The sequence below is a fragment of the Rhinoderma darwinii genome, chromosome 8 (assembly GCF_050947455.1).
Source record: "Rhinoderma darwinii isolate aRhiDar2 chromosome 8, aRhiDar2.hap1, whole genome shotgun sequence".
Lineage (NCBI taxonomy): Eukaryota > Metazoa > Chordata > Amphibia > Anura > Rhinodermatidae > Rhinoderma > Rhinoderma darwinii.
This window is the reverse complement of record NC_134694.1, coordinates 70,494,045-70,519,535: the sequence shown is the minus strand read 5'-3', so window position 1 is coordinate 70,519,535 and position 25,491 is coordinate 70,494,045. Positions and strand designations below refer to the sequence as shown.

Sequence of the window (25,491 nt, the reverse complement as noted above, 5' to 3'; positions counted from 1 at the left end):
TTCTGAGCCCTGCCGTGTGCCCAGGCAGCTAATAACAGCCACATGTAGGGTATTGCCGTACCCGGGAGAACCCACATTACAGTTTATGGGGTGTATGTCTCCGGTGGCACATGCTGGGCACAATATATCGGACACTGACATGGCATATATATATAGAAAATTGCAAATCTCACTCTGCACCATCTGCTGCGCATTATCTTTCACACAATACCTGTGGGGTCAAAATGCTCACTACACCTCTAGATGAATTCCTTAAGGGGTGTCGTTTTTAAAACGGGGTCACTTCTCGGGGGTTTCAACTGTACTGATACCTCAGGGGCTTCTGCACACATGACTTAGCACCAGAAAATTCCCAGTAGGCCACATGGTGGTCCTTTCCTTCTGAGCCCTCCCATGGGCCCAAACGGCAGTTTATCACCACAAATAGGGTATTGCCACACTCAGGACAAATTGGGCAACAAAATGGGGTATTTTATTCCTTGTGAAAATAAGACATTTTGAGCCAAAACTACATCTTATTGGAAAAAATTACATTTTTTTAAATTCACAGCCCAATTCAAATAAATTCTGTGAAAAAACTGTGGAGTCTAAATGGTCACAACACCCATAAATGAATTCCTTGAGGGGTTTTGTTTCCAAAATGGGGTCACTTCTGGTGGGTTTCCATTGCTTTGATACCTTTGGGGCTCTGCAAATGCGACATGGCACCCGAAAACCAATCCAGCAAAATCTGGGTTCCTTTCCTTCTAATACCTCACATGGGCCCAAACGGAAGTTTATCACCACAAATAGGGTATTGCCGCACTCAGGACAAATTTGGCAACAAAATGGGGTATTTTATTCGTTGTGAAAATAAGACATTTTGAGCCAAAACTACATCTTATTGGAAAAAATTACATTTTTTTTAATTCACCGCCCAATTCAAATAAGTTCTGTGAAAAAACTGTGGGGTCTAAATGGTCACAACACCCATAAATGAATTCCTTGAGGGGTTTTGTTTCCAAAATGGGGTCACTTTTGGTGGGTTTCCATTGCTTTGATACCTCTGAGGCTCTGCAAATGCAACATGGCACCCGAAAACCAATCCAGCAAAATCTGGACTCCTAAGAACACATAGTGCTCTTTTCCTTCTGAGTCCTCCCATGGGCCCAAACGGCCGTTTATCACCACAAATGGGGTATTGCCGCACTCAGGACAAATTGGGCAACAAAATGGGGCATTTTGTTCCCTGTGAAAATAAGAAATTCTGATCAAAAATGACATCTTATTGGAAAAATTGTCATGCTTTTAATTTCACAGCCCAATTCAAATACGCGCTGTGAAAAAACTACGGGGTCAAAATGGTAACCATAAATGAATTCCTTGAGGGGTGCAGTTTCCAAAATGGGGTATGTTTTGGGGGATTCCTACTGTTTTGGCACCTCAACACCTCTCCAAACCTGGAATGCTGCCTAAAATATATGCTAATAAAAAAGAAGCACCAAAATGCACTAGGTGCTTCTTTGCTTCTGGGGCTTGTGTTTTAGTCCACGAGCGCAGTAGAGCCACATGTGGGACATTTCTAAAAACGGCAGAATCTGGACAATACATATTTAGTAGTGTTTCTCTGGTAAAACCTTCTTTGTTACAGAAAAAAAATAGAATAAAATTGAAATTCAGCAAGAAAAATGAAATTGGCAAATTTCACCTCCACTTTGCTTTAATACCTGTGAAATGCCTGAAGGGTTAAAAAAACTTTCTAAATGCTATTTTGAATACTTTGAGGGGTCTAGTTTTTAAAATGGGGTGTTTTATGGGGGTTTCTAATACATAGGCCCCTCAAAGCCTCTTCAGAACTGAACAGGTACCTTAAAAAAAAGCTTTTGAAATTTTCTTAAAAATATGAGAAATTGCTGTTCATGTTCTAAGCCTTGCAACGTCCAAGAAAAATAAAATGTTCAAAAAACGATGCCAATCTAAAGTAGACTTATGGGAAATGTGAACTAGTAACTATTTTGGCTGGTATAACCATTTGTTTTACAAGCACATGCATTTAAATTCGGAAAAATGAAATTTTTCTCTAAATTTTGCAATTTTTCACAAATAAACACTGAATATATCGACCAAATTTTACCACTAACATAAAGCCCAATGTCTCACGAGAAAACAATCTCAGAATCGCTTGGATAGGTTTAAGCATTCCGACGTTATTACCACATAAAGTGAAATATGTCAGATTAAAAAAATAGGCTCTGAGCCTTAAGGCCCAAACTAGGCTGCGTCCTTAAGGGGTTAACCACTTCTTTCTTTGGCCACTTTTGACCTTCCTGACAGAGCCTCATTTTTCAAATCTGACATGTGTCCCTTTATGTGGTAATAACTTTGGAATGCTCTTACCTATCCAAGCGATTCTGAGAATGTTTTCTCGTGACACATTGTACTTTGATACTGGCAAAATTTTCTGGATACATTCAGTATTTAATTGTAAAAAAATACTAAAATTGAGTGAAAAATTGCAAAAATTTGCATTTTTCTAAATTGAAGTGTATCTGCTTGTAAGACAGGCAGTTCTAACACACAAAATTGTTGTTAATTAACATCCCCCATAGGTCTACTTTATGTTGGCATCGTTTTTTTAATATTCTTTTCTTTTTCTAGGACGATACAAGGCTTAGAACTTTAGCAGCAATTTCTCACATTTCCAAGAAAATTTTCAAAAGGCTATTTTTTCAGGGACCAGTTCAGTTGTGAAGTAACTTTGAGGGCCTTCTATATTGGAAACCCCCAATAAGTCACTGCATTTTAAAAAAAAGTCACCCCTCAAAGTATTCAAAACAGCATTTAGTAGAGCTGAAATTTACACATTTCATTTGTTCGTTTTTTTTGCAGAAATTTTTAATCTATTTTTATTTAAGGAACAAAGTTTTAAACAGAGAAATGAAGCTCAATATTTAATGCCCAGGTTCTGCAGATTTAGGAAATATACCACATGTGGCCCCAGAATGCCTATAGACTGAAGCACAGGCCTCGGAAACAAAAAGGAGCACCTAGAGGATTTCAGGGGCTTCTTATTAGAATATATTTTAGGCACCATGTCAGGTTTGAAGGGCTCTTGTGGTGCCAAACCAGTAGAAATCCCCCAAAAGGGACGCCATTTGGGAAACTATACCCCTAGATAATTTCCTTGAGGTGTGTAGTGAGCATTTTGACCACACAGGTTTATTGCAGAAGTTATTGGAAGTATGCCGTGAATATTAAAATCGAAAATTCTTTCAAAGAAGGACTAAAGGATTAAAACCACCACAAAATATGTAAAGCAATTTCTTCCGTGTAAAACAATACCCCATGTGGTTATAAATGGCTGTATGGACACTCAGCAGGGCTTGGAAGTGAAAGAGCGCCATTTGGCTTTTGGAGATGACATTTAGCAGGAATGGTTTGCCGAGGCCATGTCATATTTGCAGAGCCCCTGAGGGGACAAAACAATGAAAACACTGAAAAAGTTACTCCATTTAGGAAACTCCACCCCTTGAGGAATTCATCTAGGGGTGTAGTAAGCATTTTGACCCCACAGATGTTTCATAGAATTTATTAGAATTGGGCAGTGAAAATAAGAACAATCGTTTTTCTTCAATAAGACATAGCTTTAGCACAAAATTTTTCATTTTCTCAACAAATAAGGGACAAAAAGGACCCCAACATTTGTAAAGCAATCCCATATGTGGTCATAAACTGCTGTTTGGGCACACGGCAGAGCTCGGAAGGGAAGGAGCGCCATTTGGCTTTTGGAGCGTAGATTTTGGTGGATTGGTCCCTGTGGGACCAAAACAGTGGAAACCCCCCAGAAGTGACCCCTTTTTGGAAACTACACCCCTCAAGGTATTCAGCTAGGGGTGTAGTGAGCATGTTAACCCCACAGGTGTTTATGCAGAAATTAGTGTGCACTCGATGTTGGAGTGAAAATGGGAATTTTTCCATAGACATGCCAATATGTGGTGCCCAGCTTATGCCACCATAACAAGACAGCTCCCTAGTTATTATGCTGGGTTTCCGGTTTTAGAAACACCCTACATGTGGCCCTAATCTTTTGCCTGGACATTTGACAGGGCTCAGGAGTGAAAGCGTACCATGCAAAATTTAGGCCTAATTTGGTGATTTACAAAGTATTGGTTCAAAGTTGCGGAGGCTCTGATGTGAAATAAAAAACTCCGGAGAATGATTGCGCTGTGGATGGTGCAAAGCAAAAGTTTTACATTTTCCCCTAGATATGCCATTTCAGTGGCATATATGTCGTGCCCAGCTTGTGCCACTGGAGAAACCCGAAAAAATTGTTAGAATAGTTCTCCCGGGTATGGCGATGCCATATATGTGGAAGTAAACCGCTGCCTGGGCACGCTGTAGGATTCAGAGGGGAGGGAGCGCAATTTGGCTTTTGTAGCGTGGATTTGCTTGGTAGTAGTTTTGTTTGAGTATTGCTAGTGTTTCCATTTATAATGTGGGGGTACATGTAAGCTGTGTGGAGATAATCAGGGGCATAGGCAGGTGGTATAATAATGGGGTAAAAAGAAAAAAACACACAATAAAATAATCCATATATGTGTGTTATGCTGTGAAGCAACCTTTTATGCACAGGCCAGTGTCGCACTGATATATGGCGTCCTTTCTTATCCCCTTTTGGTCCACACTCTGCACCTTTGTAGTTTGGGGAATTTTGCTGGGAAAGTGTTGTCCTGGTATAATACGGGCATCCTCGCTTCCAGCAGATATGTTTGGGCTCTCCCCTTCCTGGTTCCCTAGTTTTAGGGCCTTGATAATTTGCCTCTTGAAACAGAAGAAATGTTCTCCTCGGGCCTGCACAGTTGCAGATCTTTTCTTTCCTGACTTTTTGGAGCCTTAACTAATATTATTTTTTCATAGACGTAGTGGTATGAAGGCTGTTTTTTTGCGAGACGAGCTGTAGTTTTTATTGGCACCATTTTGGGGTAGATGCGACTTTTTATCCTTATTTTTGGGAGGCATGGTGACCAAAAATCTGCAATTCTGGCATAGTTTTTTTGTACAGTGGTCACCATGCATTATAAATTACTCTGCGGGTAAGTCCAATTCTGGCGATACCAAATTTATAGCACTTTATGTTTTAAAACTTCTTCACAATAAAATTACTTTTGTAAAAAGGATGTATTTTTTCTGACGCCATGTTGTGAGAACCATAACGCTTTCATTTTTCGTCGACGGAGCTGTATGAGGGCTTGTTTTCTGTAAAACTAGCTAGTTTATATAGGTACCATTTTTGGATACATGCAACTTTTTGATAACTTTATTCCAATATTTGTAGGGCAGTAACCAAAAAACAAATTCGGATATAGATTTTTACGCCGTTCACCGCGTGGAATAAATATCATATTTTTATAGTTTAGGCCGTTACGAACGCGGCAATACCAAATATGTATGGTTTTTGTTTTTTTCAATAATAAAGGACTTGATAAGGGAAAGGGCGATTGTGTTTTATTTTACTACTTTAAGCTTTTATATATATTTTTTTTACACTTTTTTTCCAAGTCCCACTAGGGGACTTGAAGGTCCAACGGTCAGATTTTTTTTTTTTTTCTAATACATGGCACTGCCTATGTAGTGAGATCTGTCAGTCAGTCACTAACAGCAAGCCGATTAGGCTTCACCTAATCGGCTTCCGTAATTGCAGAGCAGGAGGCCATTGTTAAGCTTCCTGTTGTCATAGCAGCATCGGCAGCCCTGATTGCATGGCAGGGCTGCTGATCTGCTAGCAACCTCTAAGCTGCAGCTATGGCTTCCGATCGCCGCATCTAAGGGTTTAATGGTTAATCGTTAATCGGGAGCCAACTCCGGTTCCTGCCATTACAGGTGGATGTCTGCTGTAACATACAGCGGACATCAACCGCTGACGACACCGGCTCAGCCCCTGGGCCGGCGCCATCTTGCCGTCTGCTACGGAATCCTTTCAGGCTCCGTCTCTGGGCGTCTGCAGTAAGTTGGCTATACTTCTCCTCAAAGTCCTTAAAGTGCAGCTAAACGTTTGACAAACTTCTGACATGTCATAGGGACATGTCAGAAGTATGGATTGGTGAGGGTCCGAGCATGGATATCCCCACAAAATCGCTAGAACAAAGCAGCTGAAGTGCTTGTGTGAGTGCTTAGCCGCTTCGTGTCTGTTTGGCATTTTCAAGGAAAGCCCACGTATCGAAGTACGGGCTCATACACTTTCTATTGTGTCCGTACACCGAAACATTTATTTCCGGAAAGTCTAACAGACATGATGCGGCTGAGCGCTCACACAAGCGCTTCAGCTGCTTTGTTATAGCGATTGGTGGGGGTCTCAGTGCTTAGTCCCCCACCAATCCAAACTTCTGACATGTCAGAAGTTTGTCAAACGTTTAGCTACACTTTAAAAGACTAAACTTTCAAAAAACTAGTGACATATCAGTAGGGGCCAGATCACAGAGACCCCCACCAATTGCTAAAACGAAGTGGCAGAAGCGCTCGGCTGAGCACCGAGCCGCTCCTTTTCTGATCGACTTTTCTCGAAAAGCCGATCAAAGACAAAGCGGCTCAGCGCATGGCTTCACAGTGTGAACAAACAGCGTGGAACTTCAAAATATAAATTGGCTATATTTATGTTTCCCTCCAATTTGTAAAGATTATACATAAAGAGACCAACCCCCTTAACCCCTTCAGTACTGAGCCTGTTTTGGCCTTCAGGACGAAGCAGATTTTTAAAATCTGACATGTGTCACTTTATGTGGTAATAACTCGGGAATGCTTTTACCTATCCAAGCGATTCTGAGATTGTTTTCTCGTGACATATTGTACTTTATGTTAGTGAAAAAATTTGGTTGATAAATTCAAAATTTCTTTGTAAAAAAACACCAAGATTTGGAGAAAATGTGCAAAAATGGGCATTTTTCTAAATTTAAATGTATCTGCTTGTAAAACAGATAGTAATACCACACAAAATAGTTACTAGTTAACATCACCCATATGTCTACTTTATGTTTGGCATAGTTTTTTGAACATTCTTTTATTTTTTTAGGACGTTACAAGAACTTTAGCAGCGATTTCTCATATTTTCAAGAAAATTTCAAAAGGCGATTTTTACAAGGGCCAGTTCAGTTCTGAAGTGGCTTTGAGGGCCTTATATATTAGAAAGTCCCCATAAATCACCCCATTTTGAAAACTGCACCCCTCAAAGTATTCAAAACCGCATTCAGAAAGTGTTTTAACCCTTTAGGCGTTTCACAGGAATTAAAGCAAAGTAGAGGTGAGTTACAAATTTCATTTTTTTTTTACAAAATTCATTTGTAATACATTTTTTTCTATACCACAGAAGGTTTTACCCGAGAAATGTAACTTATTATTTATTGCCCAGATTCTGCAGTTTAGAAATATCCCACATGTGGCCCAAGTGCGCTAATTTACTGAAATACAGGCCTCAGAAGCAAAGGAGCACCACCTAGTGGATTTTGGGGCCTCTTTTTTTAGCATATATTTTAGGTACCATGTCAGGTTTGAAGAGGTCTTGTGGGGCCAAAACAATAAAGACCCCCAAAAGTGACTCCATTTTGGAAACTATACCCCTCAGGGAATTTATCTAGGGATATAGTTAGCATTTTTAACCCACAGTTTTTTTGCTAAATTTATTTGAATTAGTATGTGAAGATGAAAATCTACTTTTTTTCTGAAAAAACGTAGACATTTTTAATTTTTTCAAGGAATAAAAGAGAAAAAACACCCCAACATATGTTAAGCAATTTCTCCCGATTATAACAATACCCCATATGTGGTAATAAACTGCTGTTTGGACCCACAGCAGGACATTTTGACCCCACAGTTGTTTTGCTGAATTCATTGGAATTATTCTGTAAAGGTAAAAATCTTTTTTTCCTGAAAAAAGGTAGCCATTTTAAATTTTTACAAGGAATAAAGGAGAAAAAGCACCCCAACATTTGTAAAACAATTTCTCCCGATTACGGAAATATGCCATATGTGGTAATAAACTGCTGTTTGGATTCACAGCAAGGCTCAGAAGGGAAGGAGCGCTATTTGGCTTTTGGAGCTCAAATTTAGCGGAAATGGTTTTTGGGTGCCATGTCGCATTTGCAAAGCCCCTGAGAGGCCAAAACAGTGGAAACCCCCCAAAAGTGGAAATTACACCACTTAAAGAATCTATCTAGGGATATAGTGGGCATTTAGACCCCACAAGTCTTTTGCAGGATTTATTAGAATTAGGCCGTGAAAATGAATATCAACATTTCTTCCACTAAAATGTTGCATTTTTTCAATTTCACAAAGGATAAAGGGGGAAAAAGCCGCCCAACATTTGTAAATCAATTTCTCCCGAGTACGGCAATACCCCACGTGTGGTCATAAATGGTTTTCATTAGAAAGTAATTAACCCTTTCTGGACTGATCCATTTTTTTCTTTTCCTTTTTAGTTTTTTCCTCCCCGCGTTCCAAGAGCCACAACTTTTTAATTTTTCAGTCAATAGAGCGGTGGGAGGGCTTATTTATTGAGGGACGAGCGGTCGTTTTTATTGGTACCATTTTTTGGTACATACACTTTTTGAGAACTTTGTATTACATTTTTAGGTAGAGCCGAGGTGACCAAAAAACAGCGATTTTGCCAGTTTAAAGTCTTTATTTTTCACGTGAGACGCTCCATACATCACCCCCCACACTAAGACATGCTATGTTGTGGTGCGCGAAGGGGTTAATGTGCAGCGGATGGTGGTCGCACTGATAAAGGTGCTCAATCTTATCTGCTTTTGGAACACTCTGCACATTTTGCATCGCTATATTCTGAGAGCCAGAACTTTTTTTTATTTTTTCTCCACCGGAGCTGTGTGAGGGTCTATTCGTTGCGGGACAATCTGTAATTTTCATTGGTACCATTTTGGGGTACCAGAAATTTTTTTGATCACGTTTTATTCCATTTTTTGGCAAGCAAGGTGACCAAAAACCATCAATTCTGACAATGTTTTTTATTCTTTTTTTTTATGGCCGTCACCCTGGGCTATAAATGACCATTATACTTTATTCTGTGGGTCGATACGATTACGGCGATACCAGATGTATATAATTTTTTTATGTTTTGCAGCGTTTTTTGCAATAAAATCACTTATTTATAAAATCAATTATTTTTTGTGTCACCATATTCCGAGAGCCGTAACTTTTTTATTTTTCAGTCAAAAAAGCTGTGTAAGGGCTTGTTTTTTGCGGGACGGGTTGTAGTTTGTATTGGTACCATTTTGGCGTACATGAGACTTTTTGATCACTTTTATTGTATATTTTGGGAGGGTTGGTAACCAAAAAAATTGTGATTCGGGCACAGTTTTTCGTTTATTTTTTTTGCGGTGTTCACCGTGCGGGAAAAATACTACAATTTTATAGATGGGGTCGTTACGAACGCGGTGATACCAAATATGTGTACTTTTTTTAACGTGTTAATTTTTTTCCTATAATAAAAAAGACTTATGAATAAAGAATGCTTTTTTTTTCCTATAATGTCACTTCTAACTTTTATTTTTACACTTTTTAAAAACATCTTTTTTTTTTAACTTTTTTTACTTGTCCCACTAGGGGACACAGACTTGCAGCTCTGATCGCTGATGGAACACATTACACTACCTACGTAGTGTAATGTGTTCTAACTGTCATTGTGACGTAACGGTCACACTGACAGGAAGCATCGGAGAACCGGCCGGAGGCTGCTCCTCCGAGGCTTCCGTACATGGCAACCCGGAGGTCATTGTCTGGCCTCTGGTTGCCATGATAAGGATCGCCAGCCCCCGCAAATGCATGTGGGGGGCTGCCGATCCGCTGTAAACCTCTTCAATGTGGTGACCGCATCGAAGGGGTCAATTGCCGATTTCAGCGGTGACAGGCCGCTGATCAGCAACGGGGAGAGCAGGGCAGACACCCTGCACAGTTAACCACCGCTGCGGTGTAGCGCTGCGGTTAACTGTTAAAGCGCAGATGTAACTGCACGCCCAGGTGCGCTAAGTTACTGTTCACCTGGACGTGCATTTACGCCAAGGTGCGGGAAGGGGTTAAGCTTCAGAACTGCTGTTACAAAACAAATACATAAAAGGGCTTGTTCACATTCGTGCCGGAGGCTCTGTAGCTGTTGCTGGACAAAACAGCGCAGCATGCTGCACAATATTTACTGATAAAACTACAGACACCCCAACGGAGCCGTTGTTGTCCATCATGTGATGGATTCTGCACTTTCGTTTTTTCATTGTTCTGCTCCTATGACGGAACAGAACAACTGAAAACCATAACGCAGATGTAAACAAAGCCTAAAACATACTAGGTGTAAAAATGAGTGACACAATTACAGCAGGTCTTTCTGTAGTCTCAGCCAAAAACAAAAAGAAAATTATGAATATTCTGCCTATATTAGTATTTGCTGATGTTAACCAATTTGCCATTAAAAAAGCACGTCACGTAATATTCATATTTGTTAAAAAGTACCTGTGTTTTCAGCATTCGGTTGAGGTGGTCCTTCTTTGATTTGTTGCAGCCTTCTCAGCAACTCCTCTTTAGTAATTTCTCCTAAAGTGGGGCGCAATATAAAATAAATGAGATGTAAAGTTATAAACCCACAAGAAATACATTTGCAACATAATACAATAATTTATTCAATTTCCGGATGAGAAGCTCTTCATTTTTCAGCGGATCAAAAAGACCTTAAAAATAAAAAATTTAAAAAAAGACATTGCAAGTCTGTAGTGTCTGTGAATGGAGTTGTCATAAGAGATAACACATCTATCCTTCTATACACAAACACACACACACCACCTCCAAGCTCTAGATGGACAAAAAAGGAACGGTCTGCCTAGTTGTTACATGTCCCTCTGATGTAACGGTGCAACCATGGCATAGAAGCAGGTGGTGTCATGTGCACAGAAGCACTACTCACTGGAACAAAGACCCACAACTTTAAACCAAATTTAATTAAATATACATTTTTTAAACATTAACCCCTTCTCTGGCAGGACAATTTTTTTTTTTTTACACTTGACATACCACACACACACACACACACACACAAATCAAACCTGAATTAAAAAAAAAAAAAAAAGTTTGTAAAAAAAGAAAATAAAATGCATTAAAATTCATGTTAATAGCTGAAAGTCTGACTGAAGCAGAGCCCGAGAGGCACAACTACCCCTAAAAATAAAACTCCCCTAAACATTACAATTGCAGATATCCTTTCGTGTGAACGGCCCCATTGAAATACATGTGTCCACGTGGCGGTCGTTGCTTTAACGGTCGTCACACAGACTAGTTGCACACGCTCGTCTGAATGAGCCTTAACAGCCTATGATCAATTTTGCTGCTGTCACAGCTCCCTGCCCCCGTTGCGGCGACACAGAACCAGCAAGTATAACATTTTATCCCGCTGCCCGACTTCAAACAAGTGCTGCCCCAACATTGCACCAAGAGCTTTGATCCTATTATTTGAAAAACCTAGCCCTTATATTTCAGTTGTTACAAGTGTTTATTAGTCAGGACTTTTTATATACATTCTTTTTAGTGAAAGGATTAAACGAGTTGTCCCATTAGGATCACCCCTGTCCATATGCCCTACATCAGCTGCAGGTTCCATCTTATCCCTTTGAGCTTAAAGAGGATCTGTCACTAGTTTGGTAATGCCCTATCTTCTAGCCAATCTGATAGGCGCTGTCACACTTATATGGCTAGTGAAAATTGTGTCCAAAAATATGCAAAGGAGCTTTTACTTGACAAGTGGGAGGTAATAGCAGCGATTCTCCTGAGGAGGAGCTACCTCACAGCCTCGGACGCTGTCCTATCAGGATGAAGCTGCTTCTCACACAGTGTGAGAGACTGAGGGGGATCACTTCAAATACCCATATCTGGGGGCTGTGGACCACCTAGAAGCAGTATACTACATGATCACACCGTGTAGCTGGGCAGGGAAGGGCAAGAAGCCGTATGCGGATTAGACCGCGTCATACAGAAAACATTACACCGCCCAGAGTGAAAAGAACGTTACCTCCTATTCGGCTATTAGAGCCAAATTAGCATATTTATAAAACCGCTCATGACTTTGCAAATAAATTTTCTTGAGGGGGGGGGGGGGGGGGGAGAGAATCACACTATGGTTATCAGCATTTAGAGCTTATTAGCTTAGTTAGGTGCCATGGAATTAATAAACTAGTGACAGATCCTCTTTAAAGGGGTTGTCCCACTACAAAAACGAATCACCTTACCGGGATGGGTGATAAGCGTTTATTGCTGGGGCTCCCACAAATCACAAGGCGGCTACAGAGTTCCCTGCTTGTTTTGAGCGCCGGTCACACGTGAGCACTGCCGCTCCACTAATTCTCTACGGGACTGACGAGACAGCTGAGCACAGTACTTGACTTTAATACACATTCGGTATTGCCACATTCGTAAAAACCCCTAAGACAAAATAAACACAATATTCCCACATGGTGAACGTCATAAAAAAGAAAAACAATTTGCTGGTTTTTGGTTTTATTTACATCCCGCCCTCCAAAAACCTGGAATAGAGAGTAATCATAAAATAGTATGTACCCCAACATTGGTCTGGCAAAAAACAAGAAAAAAATAAAATAAATCGGTTCTCAGATAAAAATAAATATAAGGTTATAGGTCTTTTTCTTAAAAAAATAAAGAATGTTCTTAAAAAAAAAAAAAAAAGGACGTTTAATCTGGCAAATACAGAAACCCTCCCAAAAAATACAAACATTTGGTATCACTGTAATCATAGCGACCCACAGAATAATAATATCATGTTTCTTTTTTACTGCACAGTGAACTCCATAAAAACAAAACCCAAAAAACAATGGCAGAATTGCGGTCCGTCCCCCCACGCCTCAAAAGAAAAAAAATTGCTGCGTCCTTTGGTCCTAAATAAGTGGTTAGCGGCTATATATGTAGCTAAAAGCTGTTGCCATAAAGTTATGTACAAGCAAGCAAGAAAGGGTGGTTCAGAACTTCCAAGCCCAACAAAGAGTAAATTTTTTGTATTCTGAGTGATGAAAAGGTGCAAAAAACTCACTGATGTAATCTTTAAGCACAAAAATTTGCCTCTAAAAACAGACATGGGCTACAGTTAAACTGCAGCAGCAGCCCCTTAGACACTACATGATCTTCTGCTATTTCCCAAGTACCCACATTTATTTAAACAAATACCTGCATGCTTATAGAGGTAATGGAAGCTCAGCAGGAGCCGCTAGAACAGGGATTGAAAATCTTTTTCTACTGGGGCCTCACCAGCTAGAACATTGTGATGCCGGAGCCTAACCTTTGGTGGTATCTCATGCAAACATTTTAAAAAAAATAAAATAAAAAGATACCTCAATCTATTCTAAATGGTCTCTTGAACCGAGTAAAACAAAATAAGCACAAAAGTAGTTAGTGATGTTGCTAAACCAAAGTTTGCTGCAACAATTTAACCCCTTAACGACTGCCAATACGCCTTTTCACGGCACTGGGACATAAGCCCGGCACGGGTGACCTGTGCCGGCTAAAGCGGGTATCGGGTGGTCTAAAGACAGCCGGGCACCTGCTCTTACAGGCGGGATAAATCTCAAATCGATCTCACCTGTTTAAACCCCTAGATGCGGCGCTCAACAGCGAGCGCCGCATCCAAGTGGTTTTGGAGGGAGGGTGCTCCCTTTCTTACCCCATCGGCACCCTGCAATGGCAATCGCAGGGTGCCGATGGCTTCTATGGCAGCCGGGGGCCTAAGAAAGGCCCCCAGGTCTGCATGTAGTGGATGCCTGCTAGGCCTTGCCTGAGGCATGACCTAGCAGCTGCTTGTCAGTTTTACACTGACAGGCAATAATACGCTGCAATACAGAAGCATTGCAGTGTATTATAAAAGCAATCAGAAGATCGCATAGTAAAGTCCCCCAGTGGTAGTAAAAATAAAGTTATCAAAAAGTCTTATGAAGTTAATAAATAAAAAGCCCTAATAAAAAACCCACTTTTTCCCTTACTTTAATATGAAAAAAATATATATTAAGACATTACACATATTTGGTATCGCCGCATCTGTAAAGACCCCACCTATAAAGCCATTATGTTATTTAACCCGCACGGTGAACGCCGTAAAAAATAAAAAAACAAATACCAGAATTGCTGTTTTCTGTTTATCCTGCCTTCAAAAAAATTGGAGCAAAAGTGATCAAAAAGTCACATGTACTCCAAAACGGTACCAATGAAAACTAGAAGTCATCCCGCAAAAAACAAGCCCTCATACAGCTGCATCGGTGTAAAAGTAAAACAAATTATGGCTCTTAAAATATGGCGACACAAAAAAACTATTTTGAAGAAAAAAAAGTGTTTTTACGGTGTGAAAGTAGTAAAACATACAAAATCAATATAAATTTGGTATCGCCAAAATCGTAATGACCCAGTGAATAAAGTTATTATGTTATTAATACAACACAGTAAATGGCGTAAATCTAAGATGCAAAAAAAATTTAAAATAGTGGCGAAATTAATGCTTTTTTTCCCATTACCCCCCCAAAAAGTTAATCAATAAATTATATATACCCCAAAATGGTACTATTAAAAAATACAACTTGCCCCGCAAAAAACAAGACCTTATACAGCTATGTCGACGCAAAAATAAAAAAAGTTATAGCTCTTGGAATGCGACGATGGAAAAACGTAAAAAATGCGCTTGGTCATTAAGGTCTAAAATAGGCTGGCAATTGAGGGGTTAAAGGCCTGTGACGTATACCCTGACTGCTGTCCTAACTGCCGCACTAGCAACTGAGGGGCACCTCACAGTTTGAGATGCATTGCTCTATAGGGATTTACTGAACATGAATTTATGGAGGTCTATGAAGTCAGTGAGTCATAAAAATGTACACCCAATAAACATCCTCTAGGGGAACCGTGGAGCTCTGCAGATCAAATATAAGACTGAGGGTTAAGCAGAGCAAACTGATTTTGAGCTTCTTATATGGGAAATAGAGCTGCAAACCCTGCGTACATTACAACATCCATGGCCGCAACAGAAAAAAAAATACTAAACCCGGACATGTTGATATCAAAATTAAAAATAAAGAAAAACGTCTTTCAGATCAGAGCTATGTTCTCATAAAACAGCACTAGAAGGATCATAGCTACAAATATTGTGATGGATTGGTCACAGTTGACTAAACTTGTACCTGGAGTTCCTAATAAATTATTATCCCTCATTAACCGGTAGTCCTCCTCATTCAGGTTATTCACAAACTGATAGAAAGCTTCCTCTCTGTCCAACCGGTCCATCTGACTCTGGCGTTGAGAATCGGATTGTTCAGAACTTCCTTTCCCAGGTGAATCAGTACTTTCCATGTTTATTGATAGATGTAAAGATGAATCCGTCTAATGACAAAAAGAAAGTTGTGTAAGAAATACTTGTTACAGCAGCATTGATGAAGGTAAAGGATTTCAATACACGTAACGTCAGGAATGGTCACTCCAAGATGATCTCGGCCGACTAAAAACAGACAACCCATTTAAAAGGAGTTGGGTGAGCTTAAAAAAACATAAAAAAAAAAAAAAACATAGGCTATCATCCAAATCACAATGGATTCATATAGAACTATGTTCTCCCCAGCGAGAAGATCTGATGGTCATGCAGGGAAGTTGAAGCTCGAAATCAAGAGATTCGACTTGGTTAAAGCTGAATTATTCATTAAAAAAATTAAATGGGTATGCCTATAACATTTTGGCATATCAACAGGATAAGTCAAATGTGTAATAAGTCCCAGAGCTGGGATGCTCCTACCTATCAAGAATCTTTGTTCACCGATTTACAAACAGCCCTCCCATGGACTGCCACAGACACATAGTCACCCTTACGCACCACCCTATCCATTAGGGCCTATGGCCATTATGGAAAGAGCCAAGCAAGCAGCACGTCTCTTTCTGTAACTCCCGAAGACTTCAAAGGAGAGGGCCGCACATAAACCGCACCTCTCCATAGCAGACTACCGGGCAGCACTGCCCATGTGACTCATCTATTTTGCCCAATAGGTTTGGGTCATACTGGTGGGACCCGCACCTTTCACACATTTATGGCATATTCTGTATATACATATATGAGTATACCCCATTAAACTGAAAATCGCTATGCATAAAACATCAGAGACTGAAAACAAAGCTCAACCTTATGATGCTGTGTGTCGTGAAAAGTGCCTGCAGCCGGGAGAACACTATGCAATAGAATCATAGTGTCCTGTATATAACGTGAACCATATGAGACCGGAGATGTGCAAATTAAGATACCTCTTCATTTGCAAATGGTGTGAACTTTGAATCGCTGCCCTGAACACCCACTGATGGGATTTAGAAAAAACACCAGCACATACACATCATATAGCTGTTGGCTGAACAGTCAGCCGAGAGTGCATGTATTCTGAATGGGGAGAGTGGAATAAGCCGCTGCCAGACACCTCTGGTGGCAGCTTATCTTCACAGAGAACAAAAAGTATTGGGCGTGTTGAAATCCAACAACCTGATGCTGCTCTCTGCTGACATTTGCCATCGGAGGAGTCAGGAAGGCCACATACACATCAGATAGTCGACTGATCCTGCCAAAATCAGCATGCCCGGCCGTCATTAATCTACTGCATATGCCCGCCTTCAGGGGTGTGTGTAGTTTGTATGTAGCAATAGTGAACGTATACTAGTCCTAGTACATTAGTACTTTGTGCAGCTTCATTCCGCAAAGGATTCATACTAAGTACTAGAATTGGGTAGTATTCTGTATGTTACTAAAACAGTAATATCGGAACATGATATTGCAAATTTTCAATATTGAAATATATCCTAAGGTCAGGAGGAGCAACTACACTAGACCACTCTAGTGACTTAAAGAGGCTCTGTCACCAGATTTTGCAACCCCTATCTGCTATTGTAGCAGATAGGCGCTGCAATGTAGATTACAGTAACGGTTTTATTTTTAAAAAACGAGCATTTTTGGCCAAGTTATGACCATTTATGTATTTATGCAAATGAGGCTTGCAAAAGTCCAAGTGGGCGTGTTTAAAGTAAAAGTCCAACTGGGCGTGTATTATGTGTGTTACATCTGGGCGTGTTTACTTCTTTTACTAGCTGGGCGTTCTGATGACAAGTATCATCCACTTCTCTTCACAACGCCCAGCTTCTGGCAGTGCAGACACACAGCGTGTTCTCGAGAGGACACATCGGCACCAGAGGCTACAGTTGATTCTGCAGCAGCATCGGCGTTTGCAGGTAAGTCGATGTAGCTACTTACCTGCAAACGCTGATGCTGCTGCAGAATCAAATGTAGCCTCTGGTGCCGATACGATGCAGGACCTGGGGCAGGAAGTGAGTGACGTCACAGCGTGATCTCTCGAGAACACGCTGTGTGTCTGCACTGCCAGAAGCTGGGCGTTCTGAAGAGAAGTGGATGATACTTCTCGTCAGAACGCCCAGCTAGTAAAAGTAGTAAAAACGCCCCGATGTACGCACATAATACACGCCCACTTGGACTTTTGCAAGCCTCATTTGCATAAATACAAAAATGGTCATAACTTGGCCAAAAATGCTCGTTTTTTAAAAATAAAAACGTTACTGTAATCTACATTGCAGCGCCTATCTGCTGCAATAGCAGATAGGGGTTGCAAAATCTGGTGACAGAGCCTCTTTAAGACGGCAGTTTTATGAACGACTTGTCGTTCGTGGTTGGTCTATGAAGTCTGTGGTTCTGAATGACCACTCTAAGTTGTGACATTAAATAGCCCAATCTCTGCTTGATCTATGGCCTGGTCTGAGACACTATTAATGGGGTGCACATCTGTCATTCGGCATAAATGACTTTCCGAATATTGTCAGAGACAGTGCCCAACAACCAAAGAGAGATTGGAGCATGAATTTGCACAAGATGATGAATTGTCATCTACAATGCAATCTGCTCTCAAAGACATCCATTGGACCAGTAGCTGCCCTAGTTATCTATCTGCCTCCACGCAGAGGGGCTCGCCAACCTCAGAGCTGAGGCTAGGCTGCAAGTAAACATGGTGCCCTGCTGGTTACTGTTGAAATTACAATACAGTTTAGGACTGCAATGTTCCTTGTAGAAATCAAACAAGCAAGATTTGTCTTAAGGTAAAACAGAGCTGGATTATGATAAAAGTAAGGTTAGGGGATGGGGTAAAATGTAATTGTGCTGCTGCAATTTTTTTTCTTCTAAAGGGTAACATTTAAAAAAAAAAAAAAAACTTTCGGACATGTCACAAGCTATTCTCTGTGGGGGGCCGAGCCCTGAGGCCCCCAGTAATTGCTAAAAGGAAGCAGAAGAAGCACTCAAGTGAGCGCTGTGCCCCTTTGTTTCTGATCGGTTTTTCTCAGAAAACCGAGCGAGCAGCGTACAGGCTGAAAGACTTTATATTAAGCCCGTACACTGCTCCGAGGAAAGCCGATGAGGAATGAAGTGGCTCAGCATTCACCAGAGTGCTTCTGCCACTTCGTTTCATAAATTGGTGGGGGGGGGGGGGGGTCTTAGCGCTCAGAGCCCCAACTATCAAACGTCTTATATGTGACGTGATCTACACAGTGATACTGTTGGGATTAGTCTATTGTAGATAGTTCAGACAGGCTGGACTGGCACAATGATGACACTATGTCAAAGTCATCTCAATTATAAATAAGCCGCAGTTCACATTTTTGCAAATGTGACAACAGGAAGTGAAACATTTGTGGTCACCTCTAAATTGGCTTCTCAGAAAAGGTTAATGATACATGCTGACAAAATGACAGGTGACAACCAACGTGGCTGCACTTCTTGTAGTCCCCTTTGCAAAAATGGCTGCTGCAACAAAACATACTGAACAAACTTTGGTTACAGCTCAAACGCCTGACTTCTAATATATTGCAAGTTTTACATTATCATGCATGGGTCATGTTAAGAATCGCACTTGTGAATGATACTCTGGCATCGTACGGTTGCCACAGCAACTGTTCCGTCCGGCGTGCAGGAGCGTTTCTCCATGCCCAATGCCACTCCCGGCAGGAAACTGTAGGGACACTAAATTATTTCATTCACATTTTTACATACAAGCTTTTAAATGCGCACAATGCTTTTTTTCAATATGGTGCAATGCATGTTCCAATGGATGCGTATAGGTTATGTTTTGAACCCATAGAACTGAATGGGTTGTTTTTAGAAAAGTAGGTTCCGTTTTTCCATTGTTCACACGTGCAGATTTGTTCCATTTTTTTTTATTTACATCCGTATTTTAGCAAAATTACAACAGCAAAAGAGTGTCAATTTTTTAATCCAAAAAACGGAACAAATCCAGATTTAAAAAAAATATAAAAATTGACAATTCCTAACAAAATACAGAACAAATTGTAGAAATGTTTTTTCACTTAAGCGTAAGGGTATGTGCACACACACTAATTACGTCCGTAATTGACGGACGTATTTCGGCCGCAAGTCCCGGACCGAACACAGTGCAGGGAGCCGGGCTCCTAGCATCATACTTATGTACGATGCTAGGAGCCCCTGCCTCTCCGTGGAACTACTGTCCCGTACTGAAAACATGATTACAGTACGGGACAGTTGTCCTGCAGCGAGGCAGGGACTCCTAGCATCGTACATAAGTAGGATGCTAGGAGCCCGGCTCCCTGCACTGTGTTCGGTCCGGGACTTGCGGCCGAAATACGTCCGTCAATTACGGACGTAATTAGTGTGTGTGCACATACCCTGAGGGAGCCCTAAACCGCGAAGGCAGGAGATGCGGATACAGTATTTTAATAGGTAGTGGAGACATTTTTTTTTTTATCCTTATTTGACAACATAAAGGAAACTAGGGGCAGCCATCAGTCCCAGTGTGTTACATTACCCCTACTGATGAGAGGATTAAAGGGAGTCTGTCATCAGATTTTAGCCTACCAGACGGCTACCACCACTAGTTAGTCATAGTAACATACCAGTGTTTAATATCTTAATGCTTGCATCAAAAAATAAGTTTTATTCTGCCGTGCGCCGAATCCACCGAACCAGGAAGTGTCCGGCATCTTGATCTCCAACCCCTCCACCCCGCAGATGATTGAAGGTTCTGCTTGTATGACGATGAGGTCAATCGACTGCAGAGGGGAGGGTTTGGTTGTCATTCTAAATGCCATAAGAAAAAACGTAAAGTCACAGATCGATTTCTGCTCTGATCTGTGATTTAGGCCGGGCTCCTATTGATGAGGTGCGTTCAGCACGAACAACTGCACCTGATAACGAAACAAAGAATATCCAACCTGACAGATTGAGTTTTCCACAGACATGGCTTCGGTCGGCGCCATCTACAGAAAATGGTCTAAACTGATTAATATATGGAATGCTTCAGTTTGCAGGCGACATCAAAAGGGCATGTCACATTTATTTGATTTTAGTTCCATTTGTTTAAATACATAGATTAAGTATTTTGTGCCACGGTGAATGCCCTCGTGGTCTGTGTGAAAAGTATATTTACTTTTTTTATTTTTAGAAAAAATAAGAACCCACCACCAACATTTTAACAAAAATAGGTTTATAATAAAAACCTGATTTAAAAAGGTAACTAAACGTCCAACAACTTCTGGCATCTAAGGCTGGGTTCACACTGAGTATTTTGCAGGCAGATTTTGCTCTGCCTGCACGCCAATTTTTCGTGGCGTTTTTCGTCCACGGCCATTGAGCGCCGCGGGCAAAAAGACAATGCAAATTACACTTACTCTGCCTCTGATTGATGTCAATTGGAGGTCAGAGACGTAAACGTCCTAAGATAGGGCATGTCGCTTATGAAATCAATGGGAGGCATTTTCGGACGGTTTTTGGCGCATTTTCTGACGCGGTTTTCGCGTAAAAAAAAAACTGTGTGAACTGACCCCTATAGTGACACGCCAGAAGTTTTGATCGGTGGGGGTCCGAGCATGGAGACCCCCCTAATCGCTAAGACTAAGTGGCAGAAGTGCTTGTGTGAGCCGCTTTGTTTCTGTTCGGCTTTTCCCAGAAATCGATGCAGCGGTTTACGGGCTCAATAGAAAGTCTATGAGTCCATAAACCACTACATCGGCTTTCTGGAAAAAGCCGAACAGAAACAAAGCGGCTCAACGCTCACACAAGCACTTCTGCAGCTTTCTTTTTAACAATTGGTGGGGGTCTCGGTGCTCGGACCCCCACCGATCAAAACTTCCGACGTCACTATAACACGTCAGAAGTTTGTTGAACGTTTAGTTACCCTTCAAGTAATGTCATTTTCTTTCAAGATTTTAGTAAATAGTTGTATTCCCCATAAAATCTTTACTCATCAGGCCTTAGTCACACAAGCGTTCTTTTCACCCAAAAAAAACTATGTATCGTGTCCATGTGATTTCCGTTTGTCATCCGTTTTTCTCGTCAGAGTTTATCCTCTGCAAGCACTTACCGGTTTCACTTTTCTTTTTATTTCTGCATTTCTTTAGCAACTGACCCGTGAAAAACAGACAGTACACGGATGTCGTCCGTGTGCCATTAGTTTTTTGAATGCAGCCATATACTTCCATGGGCGAGTCTGGTCCGCAAAAACGGTCCAGAATAGGACATACTGACAGTTTCTCGCAACGAGCACAAACGCTGTGGAAAAAAAACAGGTGTGAATGGTTGCATTGACTTATATGGGTCAGTGTGCTGTCCGTTGTTAAAACAGACAGCACATGGACACGAAACGCGTGAATAAGGCCTAACTCCTTAGTTTTATCTCCTAGAAATGTATGAACAACGTGACAACTTTGGGGTGGGGGGGGGGGGGGGGGTGGGGTATCCCTACACAGTCTGACATTGTCCAACCAGTGCTCAGTCTCAGAGTGTATAGGGACACACCCTTTTGACAAGGGAAATGGCAACCCCAACTTATTCATACATTTCTAGGAGGAACAACAGAGGAAAAGCACAACGCAGATTTCTAAGAAAAGATGCTCCAGAATTTAGTTTTTTTTTAAATACGTAATACAAGTATTCCCTAAAACAGGCATGTCAGGAGAGGTGACAGGTCCTCTAGATTTCAAGGACTGGTGAAAACACCACACAAGCACTGCATCCCGGCAGGTTTTAAACTTTTATGGTTGTCGCTGTAAAATAGACATACACAAATAGTAAAACTAATGAGCCGTTAATAATGATATCTTTCTAGAGAAGGTGTGGAGGGAGGACGATAACCAACAGCCCATACAATGTACTTACAGGTTGACATGTCAAGGAGTCAAAACATAAAATCCTCCAAAAACAATGTCCAGCTGTTAAGTCACTTGTACTGATGTGAAGGAATCCAGCGTTTACTGCAATATGATAAAACCTTCCCTATAGGTTGTACACAGGAACGGCACTGGTGCGGAAGAAGAAATCTTCTGGCCTCTGCCCACTAACTACCACTCTCCGGATTGAAAAAAAAAAAAAAAAAAAAAAAAAAGGTTGTCTTTTATAATGAGCCCTCGTGCATACCTATGTATTACGAGTTGTTTTGTACAGAGCTTTAATAGGGCACCCAAAGAGGTTCACGGGGCCCTGCTGTACCAAATGTCTGGGTCTCCTGCATAGGGCTTTTTTTCTGTCCGATTCCAGGTAAATTAAGTGGCATAATCCATATTAATGTTCACCCCTAGGAGTAGTACTTCTAGAGGAGCATACCTCCCACTTACAAGACCCAACAGACGGTACAGCGAAGTACGAGACAAGTCACGCCGCCAGTCTCCTATGTCAGGTTGTCCTTGGCGCATCTTACTGCCACTTGTGGAAATCTTTAGTGAGTGCAGTGTGAAATAAATATGGAGCTCAGTTTAACCATCACGCTTCTCAGTACAATTACGCTAGAAAACACTAACTTTGTTATGAGGGTATTCTCCCCTAGACACATGCTCATGAAGGCACCATATGGTGACACCAGCAGTACAAAGGTCTGAGGACATGACATTGCCATGTGCATGATGCCAAATCCATGTTCACACTTTGCTTTGTCATACACTTTAAAGCCACAGCATTATAAGCGCAGGTTAAGCCACAATCATGGTTTTTGCAGTAAAGAAACAGTCCTAGGATACGATGCAAGCACTGGTTAGGCATATGTGGGTTTTTTGTTCTTTTAATGCGGACATGCTGCAGTTTCAAATTACTCTCAGCCAATCAGAAGGGCCATAACCGTTGAGGTGACAGCTCCTTTTGGTTCTGCGGCTTCTTTCAAACGTTAAAGTCTCCACAGCAATCACATGAGCCGCTGGGCACCACTAACTGGCTGTGTAACCTTCAATCTCCCAATCAGATTCTGGAATTAGATGCCCTAAAAGTAAGAGCTGCATGGTATCAAGTGTCCTGTAAGACAAATCATGTCACATACCAAAGACCACTAACATTGTGTAAACTTCTGCCTCATTCATGTCACACAAGACATGAGCGTCACATGCAATATGTAGCACTTCCTGCCTTCCTTACCATCCCATCTCTTGTGATGTCACAGTCCAGCTGTATTATGGCTGTTACTTAGGGTATGTGCACACACACTATTTACGTCCGTAATATACGGACGTATTTCGGCAGCAAGTACCGGACCGAACACAGTGCAGGGAGCCGGGCTCCAAGCATCATACTTATGTACGATGCTAGGAGTCCCTGCCTCGCTGCAGGACAACTGTCACGTACTGAAAACATGATTACAGTACGGGACAGTTGTCCGGCAGCGAGGCAGGGACTCCTAGCGTCGTACATAACTATGATGCTAGGAGCCCGGCTCCCTGCACTGAGTTCGGTCCGGAACTTGCGGCCGAAATACGTCCGTATATTACGGACGTAATTAGTGTGTGTGCACATACCCTTAGAAAAACACACTGCATTCCCGCTTCCTCACTCTCAGGCTGGGGCGCCATCACTGTGCCCATATTATGTATCACCTTAGGCAACATTTTCTTCCCGTCATAATCATGACAAAACATTGTGGCGTTTGCAACAATTTGTTGATTTTGGTAACAATCACCTGTCTGAATATCACCCGCTTTTGGCAGGTGGATGACACTGAAGTTTCTATAGATACGTGGCATTAAAGGACAAACAATGCCCAGTTAGACAAACGGATGACATATTCATACATGATCCCCAATGTGTCCCCAGGTAAACAACAGTACAAAGAAATGTAACGCAACAGTAACAGGAATGTTGAGGAGTTACCCATAACAACCAATCAGATTCCAGCACATTTTTTCTCAGGGCTTAAAAAAAATGAAAACTGCTTGCTGATTGGTCACAAGAGGCAACTCCTCCACTTTCCTGTTGCAGTGTATTTAGAGGGGGCAATATATATATCCTAAAACGGGATTATTACCTATACCATTATACAAAATCATGAACCAGACTAGAATTTTGGGATTTTCGGATCGCCGACACGTATGGGGCCTTTAGGTTGGGACATTCATACAGATCGCTGGAAAGTCAGAGGGACCTCATCATTCCTAAAAGGTCCATTTACGCTGAGATAATGGGTCTAATCGGACTGGTTTACCACTTGGCAAACTGATTCTTTATATTATCCTGTAAGCATAATCACGATACTGGCACAAAATTGCGATGGTAACTATTTCACTAGATTAGCAATCCCTGGTCATTAGTGAGGAGAGTCACTCTATATAATGCAGTATATATAATCTGTATTTATTCTGAGCGCTGAGCTCCCTCTATATGTCTGTAGTAATTCATATGTCACCAAGGTACCGGGATTACATCACACTCCATCACAGACACAAGGAGACGACGCCACTGATTATATAAGAAACGCTTCACACACAATGTACATCTATAACCCGCCACAATCACGCTTCATACGGTCCGGAGTGTTGGATATCCGCTCGTAAGCCATTGGGCCTAGTCAACCTAGGTAAAGCCTCGGCCTCTCGTAGCTTTAAAGCCGAAAGTTCGCCACATATCGCAGCCCTGGTATACGTTACCTGATTGTAAGAATGACGACCATTTTATGTCCCACTCCTGCCCTAAAGATTTTCACAAGGTACAAACCTTAAGGAGAGCCTCTTGCTCCGGTATCCGCTCTATTCCGGCTCCTCCGCCCAGACCTCTCCTTATTCCGCCATCTTCTCCATTGTTACGAAGGCAGCCCGGAAGTGAGAGGAAGGGGCGTGGCTTCAACTAAGCACAGGATGGTGGAGCACCGCGATAGTATGCGTAACGAACTTTTTACGTCACGTCAGTGTCGAGGCGCCATGTCAGTTGTGGCGGTAAATGGGGTGACAATAAGCTATGGCGCCATCTAGTGTTGGGTTATCCTTACTGTAGTCGTACAAAATGGCTTATGTGGATATATTCGAGTTAACAAATCCTGTGAGATTTTTTTATATACATTTACCCACATCCGGCAGTCATGTTATGTTCCCTTGCTTTTATTTATATATAGATATGTGTATATAGATAGATAGATAGATAGATAGATAGATAGATAGATAGATAGATAG

General features: G+C 41.4%; 1 protein-coding gene across 1 annotated transcript in view; it reads right to left on the bottom strand.

Moving 5' to 3' along the window:
• The window catches only part of RLIM (ring finger protein, LIM domain interacting), a 36,174-nt gene extending 11,015 nt beyond the window's left edge, over positions 1-25,159 (bottom strand). Inside the window, exons 1-3 of the mRNA XM_075835720.1 lie at positions 25,040-25,159; positions 15,192-15,390; positions 10,489-10,569 (exon numbers count right to left, since the gene is read on the bottom strand). Coding sequence (XP_075691835.1) covers positions 10,489-10,569; positions 15,192-15,360 — 250 coding nt within the window. The 5' untranslated portion in view covers positions 15,361-15,390; positions 25,040-25,159. The remainder of the gene's footprint in view (positions 1-10,488; positions 10,570-15,191; positions 15,391-25,039) is intronic.
• Between the last annotated feature and the right edge of the window lie 332 nt (positions 25,160-25,491).